General features: G+C 35.4%; 1 protein-coding gene across 1 annotated transcript in view; it reads left to right on the forward strand.

Annotated features, from left to right (window-relative positions):
- The window catches only part of UNC5D (unc-5 netrin receptor D), a 639,701-nt gene that overhangs the window by 345,393 nt on the left and 270,389 nt on the right, over positions 1–23,919 (forward strand). The window contains 1 exon segment of the mRNA XM_049771507.1: positions 20,240–20,458. Within this exon segment, the coding sequence (XP_049627464.1) occupies positions 20,240–20,458 (219 nt within the window).

A 23,919-nucleotide genomic window follows, 5' to 3' on the forward strand; every position in this document is an offset into this window, starting at 1 on the left:
ACTAGGTGCCAACAAAATTAAGTGCTCGCTCTAAGCCTTAGATACCTCCAAGCTATAGCCTATTGATGATAAATTGCAAACTAGAATGTCTAGCAATATTCACTTGATTGTTTCATATTCATTTAAACATGGAGGTAGGGTGCTGAGATAGCTAAATAATTAATTCACTTAATGCAATTAAATTTACTCTATTAGAGTGCTCTTTTCTCCACATTCTTCTTGTTGACACAATGCATAGCAGGCCTCAACCCAGTGCAATTAAGCTGATTAGGTAATATTAAGTTGATCAAATATGTAGTAGACATTTATCTCTTTTATTTAAGTTTTATATGTCAAATGCCAAATGCTAAAGGTACAACTATAGGCCATCAAATTATGTATGTTAAACTCTTTTCCAGACATTACAACAGAGATGGTCTTAATCTTCTTTATTTTTTTTTCTCTTTGGGTTACACTCTGCAGCACTCGGGGGTTACTCCTGGCTCTACACTCAGAAATTGCTCCTGGCAGGCACAGGGAACCATATGGGATGCCAAGATTCTAACCACTGTCCTTCTGCATGAAAGGCAAACAGCTTACCTCCATGCTATCTCTCCAGCCCCAAAGTTCACTTCAAGCGTATTATTATTTATTTATTTATTTATTTTTGATGGGGCCACACCTGGCAGTGCTCAGGGATTACTCCTGGCTCTATGCTCAGAAATCGCTCCTGGCAGGCTTGGGAACCATATGGGATGCCCGGATTTGAACCACTGACCTTCTAAATGCAAGGCAAACACCTTATCTCCATGCTATCTCTCCGGCCCCTGGTCTTAATGTTCTATGAATTCCTAGAATTCCTAAATTGGGAGCCTAGACATTTCTTCCTAAGGATATATGTAAGATTTTGGTTAATTTTTTTTTGTATTTTTGAGTAAAATAGACTCATTCTCAAATGTCTTTCTGATAAACAAAACCATCTACCAGTAAAAAGTCATCCTGTCCACTGGTGCATGGTGTTGTATATTGTACGACTGAAACTCCATCATGAACAACTTTGTAACTGTGTATATCATGGTGAATCAATTGAATTGTTTATTTTTTAATTATATTTTATTTCTTAAAGAAAACAGCAAATAAAAATGATGGTCCTGTAGTTTCCTGCTGGTAAAATTATAAAGATGTTAACATGAACCAAATAACAAAAGGTTGTTAAAGCCATGTCAAAAAATAGGAATCCTGTGACTGGAACAATAGTTCAGTAGGTAGGGCATTATCTTACATGTCACAGACCCAGATTTGACCCCGAACCCTATATGGTCTCCAGAGCCCTTCTCTGAGCACAAAACCAGCAGTAATCCCTGAATACTGCCATGTGAAGCCAAAATTAAAAGGTAATGCAAGAAATCTATTCAAAGTAATGTAGGTTTTTAAGACAATGCCATATTTGAGTTTGTATTTTTAGAAAAATTTATTTTGTTTTCTGTGTTGAATGTATTGAAAGAAATCAATGAATTATGCTGTTGAAGACAATGATGGTAATCAGAACCAGGATAGAAGGAATATAGGGATAAATATCAGAAAGAAATATAATTTGTGACACAGACTAGCAATAGACATTTATGGTGACAAGGAATAATAGGTGATGCTCAGTTTCTTGTTAGTGGAATCACTAATTATTAGTACTATCTTTGATTGTAGGGCCTCTATCTAGGTCTCACTCAAATGGTTCTGAGAATCTAAATCATAATTCTATTTTATAGGCATTAGAAATTTGAGGGCTTACTAAGGACAGTTGAGTAAATGTAGTTAGGAACAATTTAATGTTTCTGTTTATATATCCAGAAAAAGAACTTCGCTAATGCTACAAATAGGGACATAATCAAAATATAACCTAATTTTTAGAAATTTATAATGCAGGGGCCAGAGCAGTGGAACAGCGTTAGGGTGTTTGCCTAGCACGTGTCTGATCTAGGACGAATAGAGGTTAGCTCCCCAAAGCGTCCCATATGATCCTCCAGAGCCAGGAGCGATTTCTGGGCACATAGCCAGGAGTAACTCCTGAGCATCACTAGGTGTGGCCCAAAAACCAAAAAAAAAAGAAAAAAAAAAAAGAAGTTTATAATGGTGATGTAAAACTAAAATGCAGAAGTAACTAAAAGTATGATAGTACATGAATAACAAGATTAATACTGGCATAACTACTCTCAGTTATTAGGAATCGTATTAACAATGTAATATTTCTCTTCTATAAGATAAGGTGAAGTCTTGTCATTTGCCACAACAAGATAGGGACTGTGAAGAACAGTGGGGTGGGAGGGTCATGTTAAGAAAGGCAAGTAGGATATAAATAATCTCATATGTAAAATATAAAAATAATTGAAAATATCCAGTAAAAACAGAACTCTATCTATGATGGCAGAACTTACTAAACTCAGTAACCTCCTTCACTTAGCTTTTAAAAGGACCAAAAAAAAAGGACCAAAGAAAAGTAATGGAGTAATATTAGTATGTCATTCATGAGTGTGGTTTAGTAATACTATACCCCTTAAATATAAATATCAATGCTATTGTCAATCATCTTATCACAGAAAGTAAGTGATATATACACAAAAGAGTTTGATTTTGTAAAAAATTAGTACTATTTTGACAAAATGAGATATGTTTACTATATACATATACATATATGTATGTGTATACCCAGTCCATACAACTAAAATATTAAATGTACATCTGTATAGGAAAGCTTGAAAATAAGATACAGTAAATGATTACTATTATTTGAGAGGATTTGGTGACATGCTTCATCACAATTCTGAAATATTATTTGGCATCAGGGAAATAGCTCAAAGGGAGGAAACACCTACCTTGCATTCAAGAGCCTTGGTTGGATCCCCAGCATCTCATGGTCCCCAACAATGCAGAAGTGATTGTGAAGTCCTTGGGTGCCACTACTTATGATGTCAAAATGAAAAGAAGTAATATTATTGAAACTTCTACTATTCCGTTTTGTATTAAGCTATAAATTTCAACAGAAAATATATAATTTATTAAACATAATTAATTTTGATATGTGTAGTTAAAGACATCATAAAAATATGTTACAGGTTTGTTTTATGGACCTAGTAAATTGCAGTCTTACTCTCATTGCCCTACTCATATAAGACAGTGAATCTAATAAGGAAGTATTTTTCCAGATATCAACAGTGTGATTTCCAGTCTCTTCTTGAGAACTTTGACAAGTGGTTTTAGTTGTGGCCCAGGTGACTTCTGAAATAATTCATTTCATCTAAGAAGTCTCAACCCATTTTGGCTGTCAACAGCACAAACAAATAATTCTATTAATTCGTTTAATTTAAATTTCTAAGTATTTAAATGATGAGATATATGACCATCTGGTCATAATCTGAGTTTTTATGTGTCATGACTTCTAATTGAAGGGAATTTCTGTTAAAGGAAATGTAGTATTTTTATGCTTTTGTTTTCCACTTTTGTTTCTTCTTTTTTGTCATAAAGAGATTGAAAGTCCCCACTGTATTAGTGTGCAGAACATAAACCACAAAGCTCTTCCTGAAAGGTAATTTTCCAAAAATGAAAAATATGAGCATGGCGTTTGATTGTTTGGCTTTCTGTCATTCAGTATTGCATTAAAACAACCATTTTTCCATAACAACTAATGGCCTCAGACTTGAAAACTGCCAGTTACAAATGAAAAGTGATAACACATTGAAAGCAAAACCTTCCAAATCTCACTAGATTTTTAGAGGAATTTAGAAACTAGTTAGTGATACACATTTATATACAAATGAAAGTATCCATTGTCACAGGGAAATTAAGAAACAATTGAAAAGTTTTATTTCATCAATTTTCAGGAAAATGTAAAATTGTATAATATTTTAAATTAATATATTTGTAAATTCTATACTTTTATTATTTACATTTTATAAGGACATGTTTATTTTTCATGATCATGAATTTTAATACACTAGAAATTAGACATCACAAATTAGACATCACAAAGTAAAATCTAGAAAAAAATTTGCCATAGTTTACAGAAGCAACAGGACAGGACAAGGTCAATTTTACATATGTACATACAGAGATAAATATGTATATATAGGCATATAGGTGTATATATAAGAATATGGTATAAATATAAAGATGTATATATGTTTCTGATTCTAAGCATTTCTTTTAAATCTCTTTCTTAAAGTTAAATACATTGATTTAAAATCGTGATAATAAAGCCATTAGACTAAACTTCATTTCTCATTCAGAGAAAGTACAGTGGAAGTGTGTTACATGCTAAATCTCATTGTTCTGTGCTTATTTCCATTAAGTGACAAGTCTACCATCAAAACTACTGTAAAATCTTTACAAAAATCAATTTTATATGGCAGATTTAAAAATGACTCAAGGCAAAGCAAAAATGATGGTTGCTATTTAAACAAACCAAATAAAGGGTCAGACAGTGACACATATGTGTAGATCCTGCTTGCATGTGTGAGACTCAGGGTTTGATTCAGCACCACAAATAACCTAACAACACCAGAATATTTTACTCGTGACTATCTAAACTGTCTCCCTTATTAGTGTGATAGAATAATTTTGTCTTAAATATTAAAACAAGCGGCAATAGGAGAGCAGACCGGGCATTCTTGGATACAAAGGGTGGACAAACCAAGATGGCACCTCGGGATACCACACGAGATACCATACCTAGCTGGCACTACGAGATGGTCCCGAGAAAACTCTTTAACATACACTTTATTTCAAGGTTATACCTTCTTTTAGGAATCGAAGCACGTGGCCAGTCAGACCACCGAAGCAGTAACCGTGACATACAGACTTAAACTACAGACTCTACTCATCGAACACATTCAAGCAAACTAACATTCCCTTACTATTCTCTTCCCACTACTTTCTTTTTTATCATTTCTTTTCTACTCTTCTCTCTACTTTTTTTTCTCTTTTCCCTTTCTTTCTACAGTATTTTCTCGTTTCTCCCTTCCTATCCCTACCATATACCTTCCCCTTTCCCCCCTTTGGAAATCCAACTACTCCCTCACCCCTCATTCCCATCCAGACTTCCCACGGTATTAAAACTCTTCACCCTCAGTCCTTAATCTATTAGGTATCAAGATTGACCTCCTACCCCAATGAACCAGTACCCAAACGAAGAGACACCCAGTCAAACCCACACTTCCTCTCCTGCAAGAAAAGGCAGCTAACTCCCCTGTGGACCCATGCTGTGCGGCCCTCCCTACCATCTTCCCCTAATGTGGACTGTTACTTGAAACCGGACTTAGTTCCAAAAGTACAAGAACTCTTCCAAGACCTCCCTGCCGCAAATCTTTTGCCAATCTGAAGAAGGTCAGGGGGTGTGATGGAAAGGTGCCTGGGAACCCACACACTACAAAAAAAAAAAAAAAACCCAAAAGACAATGGGAAAACATGTACTCCCAACATAAACATAAGACCTGTATTACATCTCCTCTTTACCTGCCTTTCCCCAAATGTAAGGTAGTCTTCTGCATCAATTTGGTCCTTTAAATACTTCGTTAATTCATTTTTTAATTGTCTGTTCTACATATACATATGTGAGCACATACATTTTTAATCCTATTTTTTAAAATCTTTTTTGGGTATGTGACCTGTTTCTGTTTTCCTCTCTGTCCACCCCCAAATGCACCAACAATATAATGTAGTACCATTTCTCTCTGCAAAGGCACACTAAAAAAAGGGGGAAATCTTACACATAAAAAAGAGCTCTGAACTACTAGAGATAGGAACTCATAGTTGTTTACAATACAAGGATAACTCCTACCTTGAAAATATGTCATATGGAATCAACTTAGACCTCAGGAGATTAGATCCCATCCCTCCAGCCTTGAACCCTGGATCCCAGTCACAGAAACGGCACAGTTCTTCACAACAGCTGCAGGAAACAAACCCCATCCGGGACAACCTTAATACTGCTGGAACACCAACGAGTGCTAGCTCTAATACGATATCCTGACAACGAGGAAAATGGGAACAACATGACCTAAGAACAGGTTATCCTACCTTACCAGCCACCCATAAGTCAAAATCAGAAGACTTGTCACCCGTTGGTAGGTCCAAAAACCAAGATCGCGATCTACAGATGACTGGCTGCTAGAACCATGACCAGACTGTATATATCTTGGTACCAATAAAAAAAGCCCTAGTCTAGGGTTTGAACTACGACCTGCACAACAACCATGATCCCCAGTTCCAAAGGTTTGACAGAGACAACTTTAACGGAATGGGGCTTCTGGAAACACAAGGAAAGGCGTTATTCTAGGTGCCATACCAGGTTTAGTGCCAAGACCAAGACCACCAACCACAGAAGATGGATTAAAATGACACTGAGGAACGAAACTTCTAGAACCACAAAGACTGACTTCATCATAAGTCCCATCCCTGGAACTGTGCAGATACGGAGATCAATAGATACAGAGATCTGATTGTATCACCTAGGACGGAACAGAAGTCTTCCAAACAACACAAAAACACCACCGGGAGAGTAAAGGATCCTGAACAGAGGCTATAGTTGATCGCATGACAATATACTCCAAGGGCGGAGAAACCCCATATCTCTTAGGCCAAGTGAATTCCTTTTGGAATGACCCCAATATTTACTGTGCCAGGGCAGGAGGAAAAGAAACAAAATACAAAATATTAGTCATCTTTTTATATATATATTATTTTGTATCTTCATTTATTATCATTATTATCATATTTAACTATCTATTTTTGGTTGATTTCTTTGTTTTGGTGTGGTTATTGAAGCTGTTGCCCCCATTTACACTTTTTTTCTTTTCTTTCATTATATGCTCTGCCATGTTTCTTATCTCAAGACCGTGGCGTTTTTTTTTTTTTTTTTGGTTTTGTTTTGTTTTGTTTTGTTTTTTGTTGTTGTTGTTGTTGTGGTGGTGGTGGTGCTTAGCGTTATTGTTGGAGTCCTCACTGGATATTTGACACTTCTTTTTGTACTGGTGGAGTGTTTCACCTTTTTCTCCTTCATCTCTCTAACTGAGGATGAGACCCTCTAGAAGAATTCCGCTTATTTTCTGCATATTAGACCTTTACTCCAGTTTACTACTATTCCCTTCTTCAAACAAAACCACGTAACTTAAACTAGCTAGTCCTGCCCCCCAGTTAGAGGGGGAAATAAGGGAGGCACCAGGACCAAACAGGTGCAAGACTACTAAGTATTAAGCTAGATACAGAGGGAACAACATATTCTGGCAGCCCTAGGGGTGAGGGAAGAGCATATGGGAGGTAGGACAAAAACGGACTTGTAGGGAGGACAAATTGGTGATGGAAATCCCCCCTGATTTTATGTAAATATGTACCTATAATATTATTGTCAACAATATGTAAGCCACTATGATCAAAATAAAAATTAAATTTAAAAAAATATTAAAACAAGCATAGTTTTGGGTAATAGAGTTAATAGAGTGGGTAGGGCATTTACCTTACACTAACCTAACCTTGGATTCAATCTCCAGTATTCCATATAGTTCCCTGGGAACCATGAGAAGTGACTGATGCTAGAGTAAGCCCTGAGAACTGCCAGATTTGACCCAAGAACAAAGAAACATATAAACAAACAAATAAACAAAACATGTCTTATCCAAAGTATATGAACGGTATATATCTTAAACTGACCATGGGCTCATGCTGAGAACCAAGACTGCTGACTTCTGTTATTTGGTGGATTATATGTCTAAGAAGATTCCTACTGAATGGCACAAGGAAGTTAGAGCTAGTGCTTGATGGTTCAGCACAGCTCAGTATAAACTCTTTAACATGTGAGTTCTTAAGAAAAAAGGATTTTTAGCTGTACTCAATTTTTCAGCTTCCTCTTCATACACCTGCGCATATTATACATTGCCCTTTCCACATTTGTCGCAATGGATTGTTTTTGTCTAGTTCTCAGTCCTTGTGATGAGATGACCTTGGTTGGAATGTAGTGTTCCATTTTGTTATATTCATTCATTTATCTAATCTGTGTAGAAATATAACTTTTTCTGTTATGCATACCACACAGCCTCCCGGTGAAAGGTTTTCTTTCCTTTGTATGCCTGAGATATACTTCATTTACTCCCAACACATAGTGTTCTGATTGTGATCCTTCTGCATTTATTATTCTCTAATTTTAGTTTGTTGGAAATTTGAGAATATTAACTATGTCCTCGATGTTTTTGAATCCCAAACACCTAAAATAAATATTGCCTAGTACAGGCCACTTATGTCCATTTTTAAATACTATATTTAGACATGTTGATAATTTTGGGATTAATAAATATGCTTTCATAATATGCACTAAAATCTGAAGTTTACTTTGAATTTCTTTGAATGTAGTTTTGGTATTACATATATTTTACAGCATTTAAGAGGTGGTCAATGGAATAACATTTTACAGTGGCAATGTAAAAGATCCCACAGGTGAGGTCAACTATGATATGTTGTGTCATAGAACATTCTAGGTTTTATTAAAGATTAAAAGGAAAACTTTTTTAAGGGTTCTTGTGTATTTCTTTGGTTGGGAGACCATAATTGGTGATACTTCGGAGCTATTATTTTCTCTGTGCTCAGGATTGGCCCATGGCAGTGTTTAGGTGATTATATTTGTTGCAATAAAGTAGGCCTACCATAGCTGCATGCAAGGCAAGCACCATCATTTTTGTTGTTTTTAAGAATTTTTTTGTCAATATGTATATTCTTAAAAAAAACTAGAAATTGAGTTCCCAATACCACTTCTAGAAATATACTTTAGGAACACACACACACACACACACACACACACACACACACACACACAAAACCAGTACAGAAAAACCCTCTACATATTATGTTCATTTCAGGACTAATTACAATAGCCAGAATTTAGAAACAATCCAGGTACCCAGAAACATATTAATGGTTAAAGAAATTGTGGTATATCTACACAATAAAATACAATACAATACAGCTGTTAATAAAAACAAATCTAGGCTTATTATGTGTAAGAGAAACATCTTACCCATTGTCCTGTCTCTCTGGATGCTTAAGTACTCTTACCAGGACCTGAGAAAGAATCTATTTTATAAATTTATTAAATATTTGGTATGGAAAAACTGGCTGATCTGCCTTTAGGATGTATAGTGCATCTCCTTCCCATGTAATTAAGTAGATACATGGAGAAAAATCACATTTCCATAAGCAAAAGCAGAGAATCCTACTATATTGTGTTTTTAATTATGTAGTTTGGTTTCTCTAATTTGGCTATCTGCTTTGATTTGCAAAAGACATACATGCTCTCAGGTATTAGAAACAATTTAAAGAATTATGTTTTTTTGTTTCCTTGAGATAGTGTCACATAGGGTCTCTGGAATTGTATAAAATTCCGAGTAAATAGCTGCTTTCATATTAAAATCAATAGTTAGGGGGTATGGTGAATGTTAGACATGATGTATATTATCACACTGCTCTGGAGGCTAATCACGGGCATGGAAATAAAGTAACTATTAAGTATATGTGTATGCTTTAAATAAATGAAACAGAACATTTCTAATAATTTTTACTTTTATAATTTTTATGAATTTTATAATTTTACTTTTATAATTATTTAAATTGCATATGTTTTGATCGAATCACTGTAAGATACAGTTATAAAGTTTGTTTGGGTTGAGTTTTACTCATATCATGTTCAACATTCATCCCGTCACCAGTGCACATTTCCTGCCACCAATGTCCCCCGTTTTCCTCCCACTCTCCCCCTATTCTCTCCCCTGCTTACCTCTATGACTGACATTTTTCTTCTCTCCTCTCTCTCTTTCTCTCTCCCCCTCAGTCTTCAGTCCCTTTTAGACACTGTGATTTGAAATATTGTTACTGAAAGAGAATCATGTTCTTCACTATACCTCATTCAGCAACCAGTTCTTGTTCAAAATGATTATTTTCAATTATCATTGTCATTGTGGTTTATTTTCTGCCCTAATTGCATTCCCCTGTTCTTTATAGCAAAGTTTTTACCCTCATCTCTACTGTTTGGGCAATATTACCAAACTCTCTCTATATATAGATATATGTGTGTGTGTGTGTGTATATATATATATATATGTGTGTGTGTGTGTGTGTGTGTGTGTGTGTGTGTGTGTGTATCCCTAAGATGAGTACAATTATTTATGTTATTTATGTCTACTTATCCCACTGAGTTACTTTGGTCAGAATAATACCCTCCATATCAATTCATGCAAATTTCATGACTTCATTTTTTTAACACTTCCATAATATTTTCATGAGCAGTCTTTAATTACTAGTCATCATGTCTTTGAGGTTCAGAAGTTTCTTAGTTTGATGTATCCCATTTGATATCTTTGCTCTACCTGTTTGGCAATGAGATTTCATCCTAGAAGACACCTTTAGCTTCAGTGTCACAAAGAGTTTTTGCCAGTGTTTGCCTCTGTTTTCTTCTCCCTTATTGTTTCACATCTAATGATATCAAGGCTATTTGTCCATTTCAATTTGATTTTTTATATGGTATTTAATATATGCCTGGTTTCTTTTTTGGCATGTAAACTACCAGTTATTCCCAATATCATTGTTGAAGAGGCTTTCCTTACTCAATTTATATATATATTGCTAATTTATCAAAGTCTAATTAAGGATTTGTCTTAGTATATTCAAGCCTATTCTATTGATTTGAGGATCTGTCTTTATTCCAATACAGTGCTGTTTTTTATTTGCCACTTTATAATCCAGTTTGATGTTGGGGAAAGGGATGCCTCCCACCTTCTACCAAAAGATCACTTTAGATATTCATAGAGGTTAATTATTTCATATGAATTTCAGAAGTATTTGGTTTATTTCTTTTAAATATGTCATGGATACCATTATAGGAGTTGCATTAAATATATATAATGCTTTGGGGCATTGTATGACTTTATATGACATTAATTCTTCTGATCTATGAGCAGGGATCTATGGGATCTTTTTCAATATCCTTGTGTCCTCTTTTATTTTTTGAAGTAATGTTTTGTAGTTTTCTTTTTTTTAATTTATTTAAACACCTTAATTACATACATTATTGTGTTTGGGTTTCAGTCATGTAAAGAACACCACCCATCACCAGTGCAACATTCCCATCACCAATGTCCCAAGTCTTCCTTCGCCCCACCCGACCCCTGCCTGTACTCTAGACAGGCTCTCCATTTTCCTCATACATTCTCATTATTAGGACAGTTCAAAATGTAGTTATTTCCCAAACTAAACTCATCACTCTTTGTGGTGAGCTTCCTGAGGTGAGCTGGAAAGCTCTTTTCTCTTTTGTGTCTGAAAATTATTATTACAAGGGTGTCTTTCATTTTTCTTAAAACCCATAGATGAGTGAGACCATTCTGCGTTTTTCTCTCTCTCTCTGACTTATTTCACTCAGCATAATAGATTCCGTGTACATCCATGTATATGAAAATTTCATGACTTCATCTCTCCTGACAGCTGCATAATATTCCATTGTGTATATGTACCACAGTTTCTTTAGCCATTCGTCTGTTGAAGGGCATCTTGGTTGTTTCCAGAGTCTTGCTATGGTAAATAGTGCTGCAATGAATATAGGTGTAAGGAAGGGGTTTTTGTATTGTATTTTTGTGTTCCTAGGGTATATTCCTAGGAGTGGTATAGCTGGACCATATGGGAGCTCGATTTCCAGTTTTTGGAGGAATCTCCATATCGATTTCCATAAAGGTTGAACTAGACGGCATTCCCACCAGCAGTGGATAAGAGTTCCTTTCTCTCCACATCCCCGCCAACACTGTTTATTCTCATTCTTTGTGATGTGTGCCATTCTCTGGGGTGTGAGGTGGTATCTCATCGTTGTTTTGATTTGCATCTCCCTGATGATTAGTGATGTGGAACATTTTTTCATGTGTCTTTTGTCCATGTGTATTTCTTCTTTGTCAAAGTGTCTGTTCATTTCTTCTCCCCATTTTTTGATGGGGTTAGATGTTTTTTTTCTTGTAAAGTTCTGTCAGTGCCTTGTATATTTTGGAGATTAGCCCCTTATCTGATGGGTATTGGGTGAATAGTTTCTCCCACTCAGTGGGTGGCTCTTGTATCTGGGCACTATTTCCTTTGAGGTGCAGAAGCTTCTCAGCTTAATATATTCCCATCTGTTAATCTCTGCTTTCACTTGCTTGGAGAGTGCAGTTTCCTCCTTGAAGATGCCTGTAATGTCCTGGAGTGTTTTGCCTATGTGCTGTTCCACATAACTTATGGTTTTGGGGCTGATATCGAGGTCTTTAATCCATTTGGATTTTACCTTCGTACATGATGTTAGCTGGGGGTCTAAGTTCAATTTTTTGCAAGTGGCTATCCAATTGTGCCAACACCACTTGTTGAAGAGGCTTTCCCTGCTCCATTTAGGATTTCCTGCTCCTTTATCAAAAATTAGGTGGTTGTATGTCTGGGGAACATTTTCTGAGTATTCAAGCCTATTCCACTGATCTGAGGACCTATCCTTATTCCAATACCATGCTGTTTTGATAACTGTTGCTTTGTAGTACAGTTTAAAGTTGGGGAAAGTAATTCCTCCCATATTCTTTTTCCCAATGATTGCTTTAGCTATTCGAGGGTGTTTATTGTTCCAAATGAATTTCAAAAGTGTCTGATCCACTTCTTTGAAGAATGTCATGGGTATCTTTAGAGGGATGGCATTAAATCTGTATAATGCCTTGGGGAGTATTGCCATTTTGATGATGTTAATCCTGCCAATCCATGAGCAGGGTATGCGTTTCCATTTCCGTGTGTCCTCTCTTATTTCTTGGAGCAGAGTTTTATAGTTTTCTTTGTATAGGTCCTTCACATATTTAGTCAAGTTGATTCCAAGATATTTGAGTTTGTGTGGCAGTATTGTGAATGGGGTTGTTTTCTGAATGTCCATTTCATCCTTATTACTATTGGTGTATAGAAAGGCCATTGATTTTTGTGTGTTAATTTTGTAGCCTGCCACCTTGCTATATGAGTCTATTGTTTCTAGAAGCTTTTTGATAGAGTCTTTAGGGTTTTCTAAGTAGAGTATCATGTCATCTGCAAACAATGAGAGCTTGACTTCTTCCTTTCCTATCTGGATTCCCTTGATATCCTTTTCTTGCCTAATCGCTATAGCAAGTACTTCCAGTGCTATGTTGAATAGGAGTGGTGAGAGAGGACAGCCTTGTCTTGTGCCAGAATTTAGAGGGAAGGCTTTTAGGTTTTCTCCATTGAGGATAATATTTGCCACTGGCTTGTGGTCGATGGCCTTCACTATATTGAGAAAGGTTCCCTCCATTCCCATCTTGCTGAGAGTTTTGATCAAGAATGGGTGTTGGACCTTATCAAATGCTTTCTCTGCATCTATTGATATGATCATGTGGTTTTTATTTTTCTTGTTATTGATGTTGTGTATTATGTTGATAGATTTACGGATGTTAAACCAGCCTTGCATTCCTGGGATGAAACCTACTTGATCGTAGTGGATGATCTTTTTAACGAGGCATTGAATCCTATTTGCCAGGATTTTGTTGAGTGTTTTGTAGTTTTCTATGTCAAGGTTTTTAACCTCATTGGTTAAGTTGATTCTAAATCCTTGATTTTCTGAGACAAATTTTAATGGGACTTTTTAAAATATTTTTTTCTTTTTCGCTATTTGTATATGGAAAAGCCATAGTGTTTTTGGAAATTATTCTTGTAGCATGCCTCTTTACAATACAGTTCTACTGTTACTAAGAACCTTTTTTGTCTTTATGGTTTTATAAATATAGTATCGTGATATTTGCCAATAATAGGAGTTTGATTTCTTCCATTCTTATATGATGCTCTTGATTTTTATTGCTTAATTGCTATGATAAGTGCTTCCAGTGCTATATTAAACAGAAGTGGGCAACCTTTTCTGAATCAGATCTCAGATAAAATGAATCCCATCATGTTGAGAGTTATTGTCATGAATGGGTGATGAATCTTGAAAAGTTTCTCTCTGCATCTATTGACACAAACCTTTGCTTTTATTTTTCCTTTTCTTGATATAATGTACTTGATTAATTTGCTTGGATGTTAAATCATCCTTGTATCTTGGGAATAAATCCTATTTGGTTGTGGTGTATGACTATTTAATGAATTGCTTGAATCTATTAGCTAGAATTTTGTTAAGGACCTTTGCATCTGTGTTCATCAAGGATATGGGTCTCTAATTCAGTTTTTTTGTGGTGTCTGTGTTTTTGGTATCAGAGTGATTTTAGCTTCATAGAAACTGTTTGGGATTGTTTCCTGTTCAACTCCTTATATTTGAAATGAAATTTATTTGCTAGAGTCCTGCTTTAAAAGATTGAAACTATTTAAAATGAAACTCTGATGAAATTTATTTCTAGAGTCCTGCTTTAAAAGATTGAAACTATTTAAAATGAAACTCTGAAAAATATCCTCATTGGTTATTATGATATATGATCTCCTGTGTGTGTGTTTAGGAGAGGCTCACCCTTATATTCAAGGAAATATGTTGGATATAAATTAAACCCATAGCTTCCACATGTAGACTACAGAGAATTTTGTTTCTTACCAGTCTTTGTTTCTGAATTAGTTTGAATATTTAGTCGATTGGATATATAGTTAGTTGTGTAACTTGCTGTGTTGATCTCCCAAAAAGTTACTTTTTGAATACTATCTCTATAATGTGCTCCTAATACACTCATTCTGACCTGGGATCATGGTTTAGCTGACTGGATAATTGAGAGTTTTTAAAGATAAATCTCCTATTCAATGATGAGGTACCACATAGATAATTTATCATTTTATATCATTTTTTCTGCTTTGTGACCTGAGTGCTGTGGCCAGAAGTAGTACTTTCTAAAATACCACCAAATAATTTGTCTAAACATAGGTACAATTGTGAGTTAGATTCTATTAGAGAACAGCATTCAAATTCTGCTTCTACTCACTGATTGTATGACCTTAGGTAAGACAAATTATGAAAGCATTTTTGTCAGATGCAAATGAGATGTTTGTTGTGTCTATCCCAGATTGTTGTTAGGAAGATTACGTGCATTGAGTAGATTTCCAACAGACAAATCAGTTATAAAGTTTATTACTAACAGGCAATCACTCAACAAACAGTGCTCTACTATTTTCAGGTGTTGGCATGCACAACAGTGTTCAGAGCTTACTCCTGGCTCTTTGTTGAGGGTTTGCTCTTAGTGGGCTTAAGGGACCATAGGAGATGCCAGGAATCAAACCAGAGTTTGGTGCAAGGCAAGGACCATCTGTACTTCCACTACTGAACCTCTTAGTGAATCTCTGAATCCATGGAATCCCCTGAATCCACTTTCTGCTAATATGGTGTCCACTGTTTCTGGTCTACAAAATTCTTTGACATTGAGAGCACTAGAATTTCATTAAATGAAACTAAGCATGTAAGGTTTTATTTAAGAAGAAAGTAATGAGTAATATTTTCTGTAAGGAAAACAAAATTTGACCTTCAGATTACGTAGGGAATTTTGTTTTGTTTTGTTTTTTAGGCCACACCCAGTTCTTCACTTTAATAGTTATTTCTGATGGTGCTGAGACTTTATGAGATGCCAGGATTGAGCCTATTGAACCTGGTTGGCCTCATGCAAGGCAAGCAGTATAGCTATTGTAGTGTCACTCCTGCCCTCTGAGTAATAATCTTGAAATCAGCTGACAAATTTTGTGGTGGTGAAGGTAGCCTGGTATTTGTTGAGCTTCCAAGTTTTGTCACATTTGGGACCTCTTATATTTGTCTGGATATCTTCTCAGTATGGATAGTATGAATGAGATGGAGAAGAATTGATTCCAATTGCATCTCTTCTTTTATGTTCAAAATGTAGTCATATGTCATCTAACTTAGAGGACAACAAAATGACCACATATATGATAGTGATCTCAATATATCTTAATTTTAGTTTCTTAACCATGGGTTGAATCCAATACAGGACTATGTATCTTGATGTATATTCTCAAAACTTTTGGCAAAAATACTTTTGAAATCTTAGTAATCAAGACTTTTTTAAAAATTTGGAACAGAATGAACCTGAGGTGTTTCTGGCAGGGTCTGCCGAAGTTACATTTCTCTGTTAAAAAGAAAGGATCACAATTAGAAAACATTTAACAAAAAATTATACAATAGTAGTAGCTGTACTAAATGTGTATAATATAAAATCACTTAAAATAATGCATTTCAAAGTATATAATTCTTTGATAAATAGGATTTGACTACAAACATCTCAGAAACTGCTGCTTTTGATTCATTTGCTAGGTCAGGACCACTTGACCATTCTTTCTTACATATAAGTCACCTAAGCCTATGGGTTTTTCGGTCTTTGTTGTGAATTTGGTCTGGGAAAGGGAGTGGCCTGCATCAATCACTATCATTCATAACACTAAGTCAAATACATGGAAATGACAAATAAAATTGATTCTAAGTTCAAAAATATTTATGCAATCTTTTATAAAACTACCATATGTACCAAAGTTAGTTTTCCCTACCCCATCTACAGTATGGCAACTATCAACAATTTCTCAGCCCTCTAAAAATTTTCTACCTACACTTGCCATGCATGTGGCTGTGTTGGGTTTGATAGTTTCTATCACACATGTTCCTCTGAGCACCACCAGTAGTAATTCTAGACTGCAGATCCAGGAATAAGTCCTGAGCACCACTGGGTATGATACCTCTCCAAAAAAAATTCCTCATTAGCTTGGTGAATCCCATAAGAAATTTTTTTACAGTTCATTTTTGGAATTAAGTGGTTTGAGAATGTGAGAAATCCCTGGAGTGAGAGAAAACATCACTCCAAATCCCTGTAAGTAAATGAAGTTTATTATCTTGGAGGGCAACATGATGATGGAATCTAAAGTTCCTGCAAGTAACAGTGTTACTAGAAATTTAAGCTTGAGCCTAGCAACGAAACTGAACACTGGGGATAAATTAACACAAGATAAATTTGTGGGGCTGGATACACTTGTCAGAGTTAGGTAAAGATTATCCCAACATTCGCTAAAAAAATAAAATATGTTCACTTCATTGTGTATACAAATAAATGTTAGTATATAAACATACACATACCCACAGGAAAGGGACTTTCTAATATCTTTCTTTGTTACTTATATTGCTGTTTTTTAATGGATCAGAGCCTTTTTCTCTATGAATATGAATTTGACATTGTTTTAATACTAGTTAAGATGCTTTAGTCTGCTTTTTTTTTCTTTTCTCTCCTGCGTATTGATTGATCAATATTTAATGAAGGTCCTTGAGATTGCCAGCACATTCAGACTTTTAAATTGTACTCTTGCTTGCTGGAGTTTCAGATGAACACTGAACTTGTTACTTTATCTAGAGGACATTTATTAAAATAACAGGAGGATAATATGATTGCTTTTAGGGACCCCTGTGTTTTGTGAATTGGATGGTTAAGATGTGATTCATCTAATGATGTATTGCCTTTGTCATTTTATTTATGCTGGATTAATGTAGTCTTACTAGTAAAGAGTTTTACTTGTGATCCCTTCCCACCTCTCTGTAAATTCAACATTCATACTACGTTGTTAGTTAAAGAAAAATACATCTTTCACTTAGCTATGCCAGTAGCAATTTACTCAAATAACATGTAGGTTTGAGTTGTATTGTTTATTAGGTGACTCTTCTGCAACAATGAATTAATTTGGATGGAACTCAAATCCCTGATGGAGGAGTGAAAATTAGATGCCCAAGTCTCTTAATAACTTTGTCATTTCCTCTAATTCATGGATTTATATAAGCCTGCAGGGACTTGATATTTATAAAATAAAGAAATTGGTATGAGGAATTAGTAAGAAAATGAATTAATATATAATATATTTAATGAAGATGTAAATATCATCTAAAAACACTAAAATGCCTCTGATATTCAATCATGTAATTTGTCTTACTTAATGTGACAGCCATATTTTATTTTATTTTATATATAACTTTTTGAATGTATATTCTATGGATTGTTGACTTCTACTGTTTAGGATAGGTGTTTTTTGTAATGATATTTTGTACTTTTAAATACTGAATATGAGTTGTCTTTTCTAGTGCAGGTTTCTTTAATAGCTTATGTAGAGACTTTTCTCCCCCATAAACAGCTATATTTGTTGGGGGAAAATGTGTTGTAGAAAACAAAACTATTGTTATTTTTAATTGACTGTAGTGGCATTTATAGTGATTGCAAATTCCAATGACAATTCAGACTTTTATGTTCTTCCTTACATATACAAAATAAAATTCTAGGCAGTCATACTCTTCGTTTTCTTTACAAATTAAAGGCACATACCCCTGAGTACATGAATTATCATTACCTTTAACAAAATGTTTACTTATTGAGATTATTGACTTAGTGGAATCATAAATGGTCTGCTTTTTCTGTTATTCTGTTGCTATTTGGAAATCCAGTTGAGCTCACAGAGTAGTGTCCATCCTCTTTGTGAACTGTAGTGTTCTTCCTGAAACTTTACTATGTCTTATTTTCCCCACTTTGTCTTAAAGTCTAATTTGCTTTAAATGGCAACAACCTTTTCCAGGCTGTGGATGATTTTGTTATGAAGCTCTTTTCTTTCTTGGTCCCTTCTCTGGAATGACCTTGAAGAGTCTCAAGATACTGTTTGTCTTGGTCCAATGCTGATTTCTCTGCCCTCACTCCTATTGTCTCCTTGATTCTGGGTTAGTTTTGTAGGACTTAAGCTTTGTTTTAAGTGGGGAGAAGAGAAAACTAAGCAAAAGTTTCTTCTACTTTTTTCTTTTCATTATGCTTTTCTCTGCTCATCAGTTCCCTAAATTTAGGCAAGAACCTTATCTATTTCTTCCATTTAAACAAATATAATTATTGCTCCTAAAATAGAAATGTGAACCTAGTTTGGTGATTTGTTGTAGTTCTTAGCCTAGAAAATGAGATTCTTAGATTAAGCAGAGGAGAGTTAGAGGTCGGATATAGACCAAGGGAAATCAGTAGAGATGAGGGGAGTGGTAAGTTAGTGAATTTTTGCAGGAACCAGTGGAATTTCAGATCATCTCAAAGGTTTATATAAATAAAGTAAATGATTTTGAGTTTTTAGACATGACAATCTCTGCCCTTATTTATTCACACATGTTAATAAATGAACACAGTCTATACATCTCGCTAGCCATTATTTCAAAATTTAGAAGCATCTAGGATATTCACTGCTCATTGAATTCTTGGTAGTTACTACTCATTTTAGTAAATATGTATTTTCTCAATGTTTTGCAGGTGGTCTTCAAAAAGATACCCATGGGTCCTGCAGACTGTTCTAGGTGCTGTTGGCCAACCTGGCCATCAGTTTTGTGCTAGGACAAGAGAGATCGTACAGAGTTTAAGTCACTTGCCTTGCACTAAGTAGATCCTGATTTAATTTGGGCATTTCTTCTGGTCCTCTGAGCGCACGCACACACAGACACACACTCACAGACACACAGACACACACACACACACATGCACACACACACGCATACACACACACACTTCCAAAGTTAACCAAGGCTCAGGATCTGTGGTGTTGTGGATTGAACTGAGAGTTTTATAATTTTTACTTAGATTTTAACTCCTCAGGTATTTATTTTATTTCTTTTAGCAAAGACACTTGATTCAAAGCCCACATTTTAAGGGGTTCTCATTCATTTTTTATGTTTGTCATATATTCCTAAAGATATGTACATTTTAAGATAGTATATTATGTTTCTTCAGTCCCTAGAATACAATTTGTCTATATAAGTGATATGAACAAGCTGAGTTAATAACTTTTTGCTGGAAAGTAAAGTTTTTCAGTATAGATATTTTTGGTTTGCTTATTCTTTCCATGAGTGATTATGAGAGTTTCTATTGTAATGACATGCAAAAAGAATTAACTTGAGTCATTTGAATAAAATCTTGTTTGAATTTTCTTCTTCCCCCTTTCCCAATCCTTGTAATTTTTATTGAGAATATTTTGCAAGGCTTTGGGATTGTGTATTAAAACAAAAAACAAAGGAACAAATAACAGGAACAAACTTAATCATTGGTTCTTTTTCATTCTGATTTGCTGTGTTCTTTTTTCTTTTTAATGAGAGCTAGGTACTAACTGCTGTCTGATGAAAACTAGTTACTAAACCCCCAGTCTTTCAGTTTCTGGTTGTCTTGTTTTTCTTCCTAACAAGGTTAACTATGTTCTAACAATCTCTTTAATTTTGCAGGAGCTGACAATGGGGAAGTCCTCCCTGATTCCATCCCATCAGCCCCTGGAACACTCCCTCATTTTATAGAGGAACCAGACGATGCTTATATCATCAAGAGCAATCCTATTGCACTGAAGTGCAAAGCTAGACCAGCCATGCAGATATTCTTCAAATGTAATGGCGAGTGGGTCCATCAAAATGAGCACATCTCTGAGGAGAGTCTGGATGAGAGTTCAGGTAAGAAAACGGGGCAATTAGACATGAATAGTAGTTCCTCTGAACCTTAAGACATAATATTTTATAGCAGTATATTGTAAAAGCGGGCAAGTCACCTATCACTGCTTTACTTGAATTAGGTTGTAGTTACATCATTTTTAGAAATATACAGTGCTCTCTTATTTATAAACTTTTCCCTTGATGGTCTACTCCAGTATGCTAGGGAGCATTCTTTCTATATGATTTTAACCCCGAGATTTGTATAAAATGAAAATTCTCACTAAAACTGAACTAGGTAAGCAGTCACTGTTTTTCTGTATTTAATTCTAAAATCTTTTGAAGGCAAATCTTTTAGAAATACTTTTGTGTTTTCAATATTTTGGAGAAGAACATCTAGCTGTGCTCAGGGATTACTCCTGGTTCTATACTCAAGGATCATTCCTTGCAATGCTATGGATCCAGCTGGGTTGGCTACATTCAAATCAAGCATTTAACCCTGTACTACCTCTCCTGGCCCAAATTGCAGTTTTTAAAGTTCAATTAATTCAATCTTCCTACCAGATGTTATTCTTAAGTACTTTATTCTCCACCGTTGGTGGTTTTTGAGTCTGCTTTAAATCATTTTTTTTGTTTTTGTTTTGGGGCTACACCTGGTGGTGCTCAGGAGTTATCCCTGGCTCTGCACTCAAGAATTAGTACTGGTGTGCTGTAGGTGGCTTCTGTCCTAGAGCCATCAGTGGGATTTCAATGAACCCACTTTAGGAAAGAGTGGGTTGAATGGATGGCAAAATATAAAATATGAAATAATGAAAGCACACACAGAGTATGTGGGGTCAACACATCTTCTGGCAGGAGTGCAACAAGTTTAAAGTTTTTAATAAGGTTGATATATAGGAGTAAGCCAGCCATAGGTATATAGAAAAATAATTTACAATCAAAAGCAAAGTAGGAAGTAGAAAATAGGGCTCTACTGTTTTAGAGGTCAAATAAAGGAAGGAGCCAAATTCCCTTTGGTGTGGTTAGGTATGGTTCCCTTTTTCTAAGGAGAATCAATAGTCCAGGGTCTGCTTTCTGGCATTGCCCTTGATTACCAGAAACTGCAGCTGCAAGGACATATTTGAAAAAGAGAAAATATAGTCCTTGATTTTAGGTGGTAAATATTATTCAGAAAAGGGATTTTCATAGTAATCTTTGGTGCTGGAATTTCTGAGCCAAATCATATGATAGAGGTCATAATTTGCCTGAGATTGCCTGAGAGATGGCCAAGAAATGACAGAAAATGTAATACTAAGCATGACTATTTCTCTTTGGGAATTCCTAAACTATCCACACAGGAGAAAAGGCGTCCACAGTGGGCCTTTTGAAGAACCCCATGGGGGGTTATTTCAGTTCACCCCACCAGGAAAATCTGGGGATACATCTGGTGGACTGAGCTCCTCTAAAAGTTCATGCACGCCATGGCATTGGTGGTGTTAAAAGATGGGATGCATAGGTTTGATCCTTGGTTAGCCACATGTTAGGCAAACCAACAACCTGCTATACTATCAATCCAACCTACAAATTAGCCAACTTCCTTCCATCGTTCATCCCTCCCTCCCTCCTTCCCTCCCTTCCTCCCTCCCTTCCTCCCTCTCTTCCTCCCTTCCTTCCTTCCTTCCTTCCTTCCTTCCTTCCTTCCTTCCTTCCTTCCTTCCTTCCTTCCTTCCTTCCTTCCTTCTTTCCTTCCTTCCTTCCTTCCTTCCTTCCTTCCTTCCTTCCTTCCTTCCTTCCTTCCTTCCTTTCTTCTTTCCTTTCTTTTTCCCTTCCTTCCTTCCCTACCTGATTGTTTTACTTCATTAGTATGACTAACTTTTCTGATAAATGGTGACCGTATAATAATAAGACTAGCTACTGCTGTAAGCCTTATCTAAGCATTTTTCAGATATTATTTTACAACTACAGTAGTGATTAGGGTAAATGCTAATATTGTCTTCTTATAGAAGAGAAAACTGAGACTCAATGAGATTAAATAAGCTTTGTTCTTATGCTAGATTTCAAGCAATACCATTTACTCAAAGCTTTGAAAATGTAGAATTTTTTCTAGTTTATAACAAAAATAGCATATGCTCAGTGAACACAAAATTTAGTTGATCTTGAGTTCAGTATGCTCTTATTCTGTATTGATGATGTTACTGGTCACTCGATATCAGATTTTGTATATGACAAAAAATTATCATTAGGAAAATTTAAGTCAGATTTATTTACTATTTACTATGTTATTAAATACCTAGATCATACCTTTCAAAATATTCAATCTAGGTGAAGAAAGCCTTTTATTACATTTATTGATAGCTATCATTTTAAGATTTTTTTTAATGAAGAGTACAATCATATGATGCTCAGGGGATAGAGATCTACCTCACAGAAATTATTGAGAATGGAGTGGGTCATTTACTATGGAGTCCTAAGGGTATACAAGGAATCCTGTAAATCTCAGAATTAAACTGGGAGTAACAGCATCCAAGGAAATTACCATACCTCTATACTATATCACCAGTCCCTAGTCAATATAATTTTAATTTTATACAAATTAAGTTATGTTAAATATCTGAAGAGAGGTATGTGGTATAAAAAAAGACTGGAATAAGATGTACATGTGTGCAGCTGTTAGGTAAAAATGAAGTAATGAAATTTGCTTATGCATGGATGGACATGGATATCATTATGCTGAGTTATATGAGTCAGAGGGAGAGGGATAAATATAAAATAATCTTTTATGTCGGATAAATAAAAATAAAAGGCAGTATGGTAATAATATCCAAAATAATAAAAATGAGGGCCAGGAGGAATAATTATAGTAGGATACTTGCCACAGAGAGAAGAGTGCAGTTAAGAATAGAGAATGAGTATAAGAGTAGAGACCTACTTTGACAATGATAGTTGGAATTGATCATTCTGGACAAGACCTGGGTACTGAAAGAGGATAAAGTGACATGCATAGCAACATAGGAAATAAAAGAGTGTCAGTAGTCCAAAGGACAGCATGAACAAGTGAAATAAAATTTAGTATATATATTAACCAAGGAGTTTGGTTAACATATATAATAGTTACTGAGAAAAGAGCAACAAAAGGCTGGAAAAATTAGTTCAGTCAAGAGTATGAAAGACTCCCATGCTGAGCTCAGACCAAGAATATTCCCTGAACCCTGAGTTAGGAGTAACTCCTAAGCACAGACAGGTTGGACCCTCCCCATATTAAAAACTTAAAAATATTTATCAAAAAATTCTAGGGACTGGAGTTATGCACAGTGTTAAAGCATTTGTTTTGCATGCTGACAACCCAGATTCGATCTCCGCCATTTCTTATGGTCCTCTGAGCCTTCCAGCAGTAATTTATGAGTACAGAGCCAGAAATAATCACTAAGTGCTGCAGGCTGTGTCCCCACCGCAAAAAAAAAGTCTTGTTTCAAGACATATAGTTTGTGTCACAACTTTTTCTACAA

The sequence above is a fragment of the Suncus etruscus genome, chromosome 4, assembly GCF_024139225.1.
Source record: "Suncus etruscus isolate mSunEtr1 chromosome 4, mSunEtr1.pri.cur, whole genome shotgun sequence".
NCBI classification, from domain to species: domain Eukaryota; kingdom Metazoa; phylum Chordata; class Mammalia; order Eulipotyphla; family Soricidae; genus Suncus; species Suncus etruscus.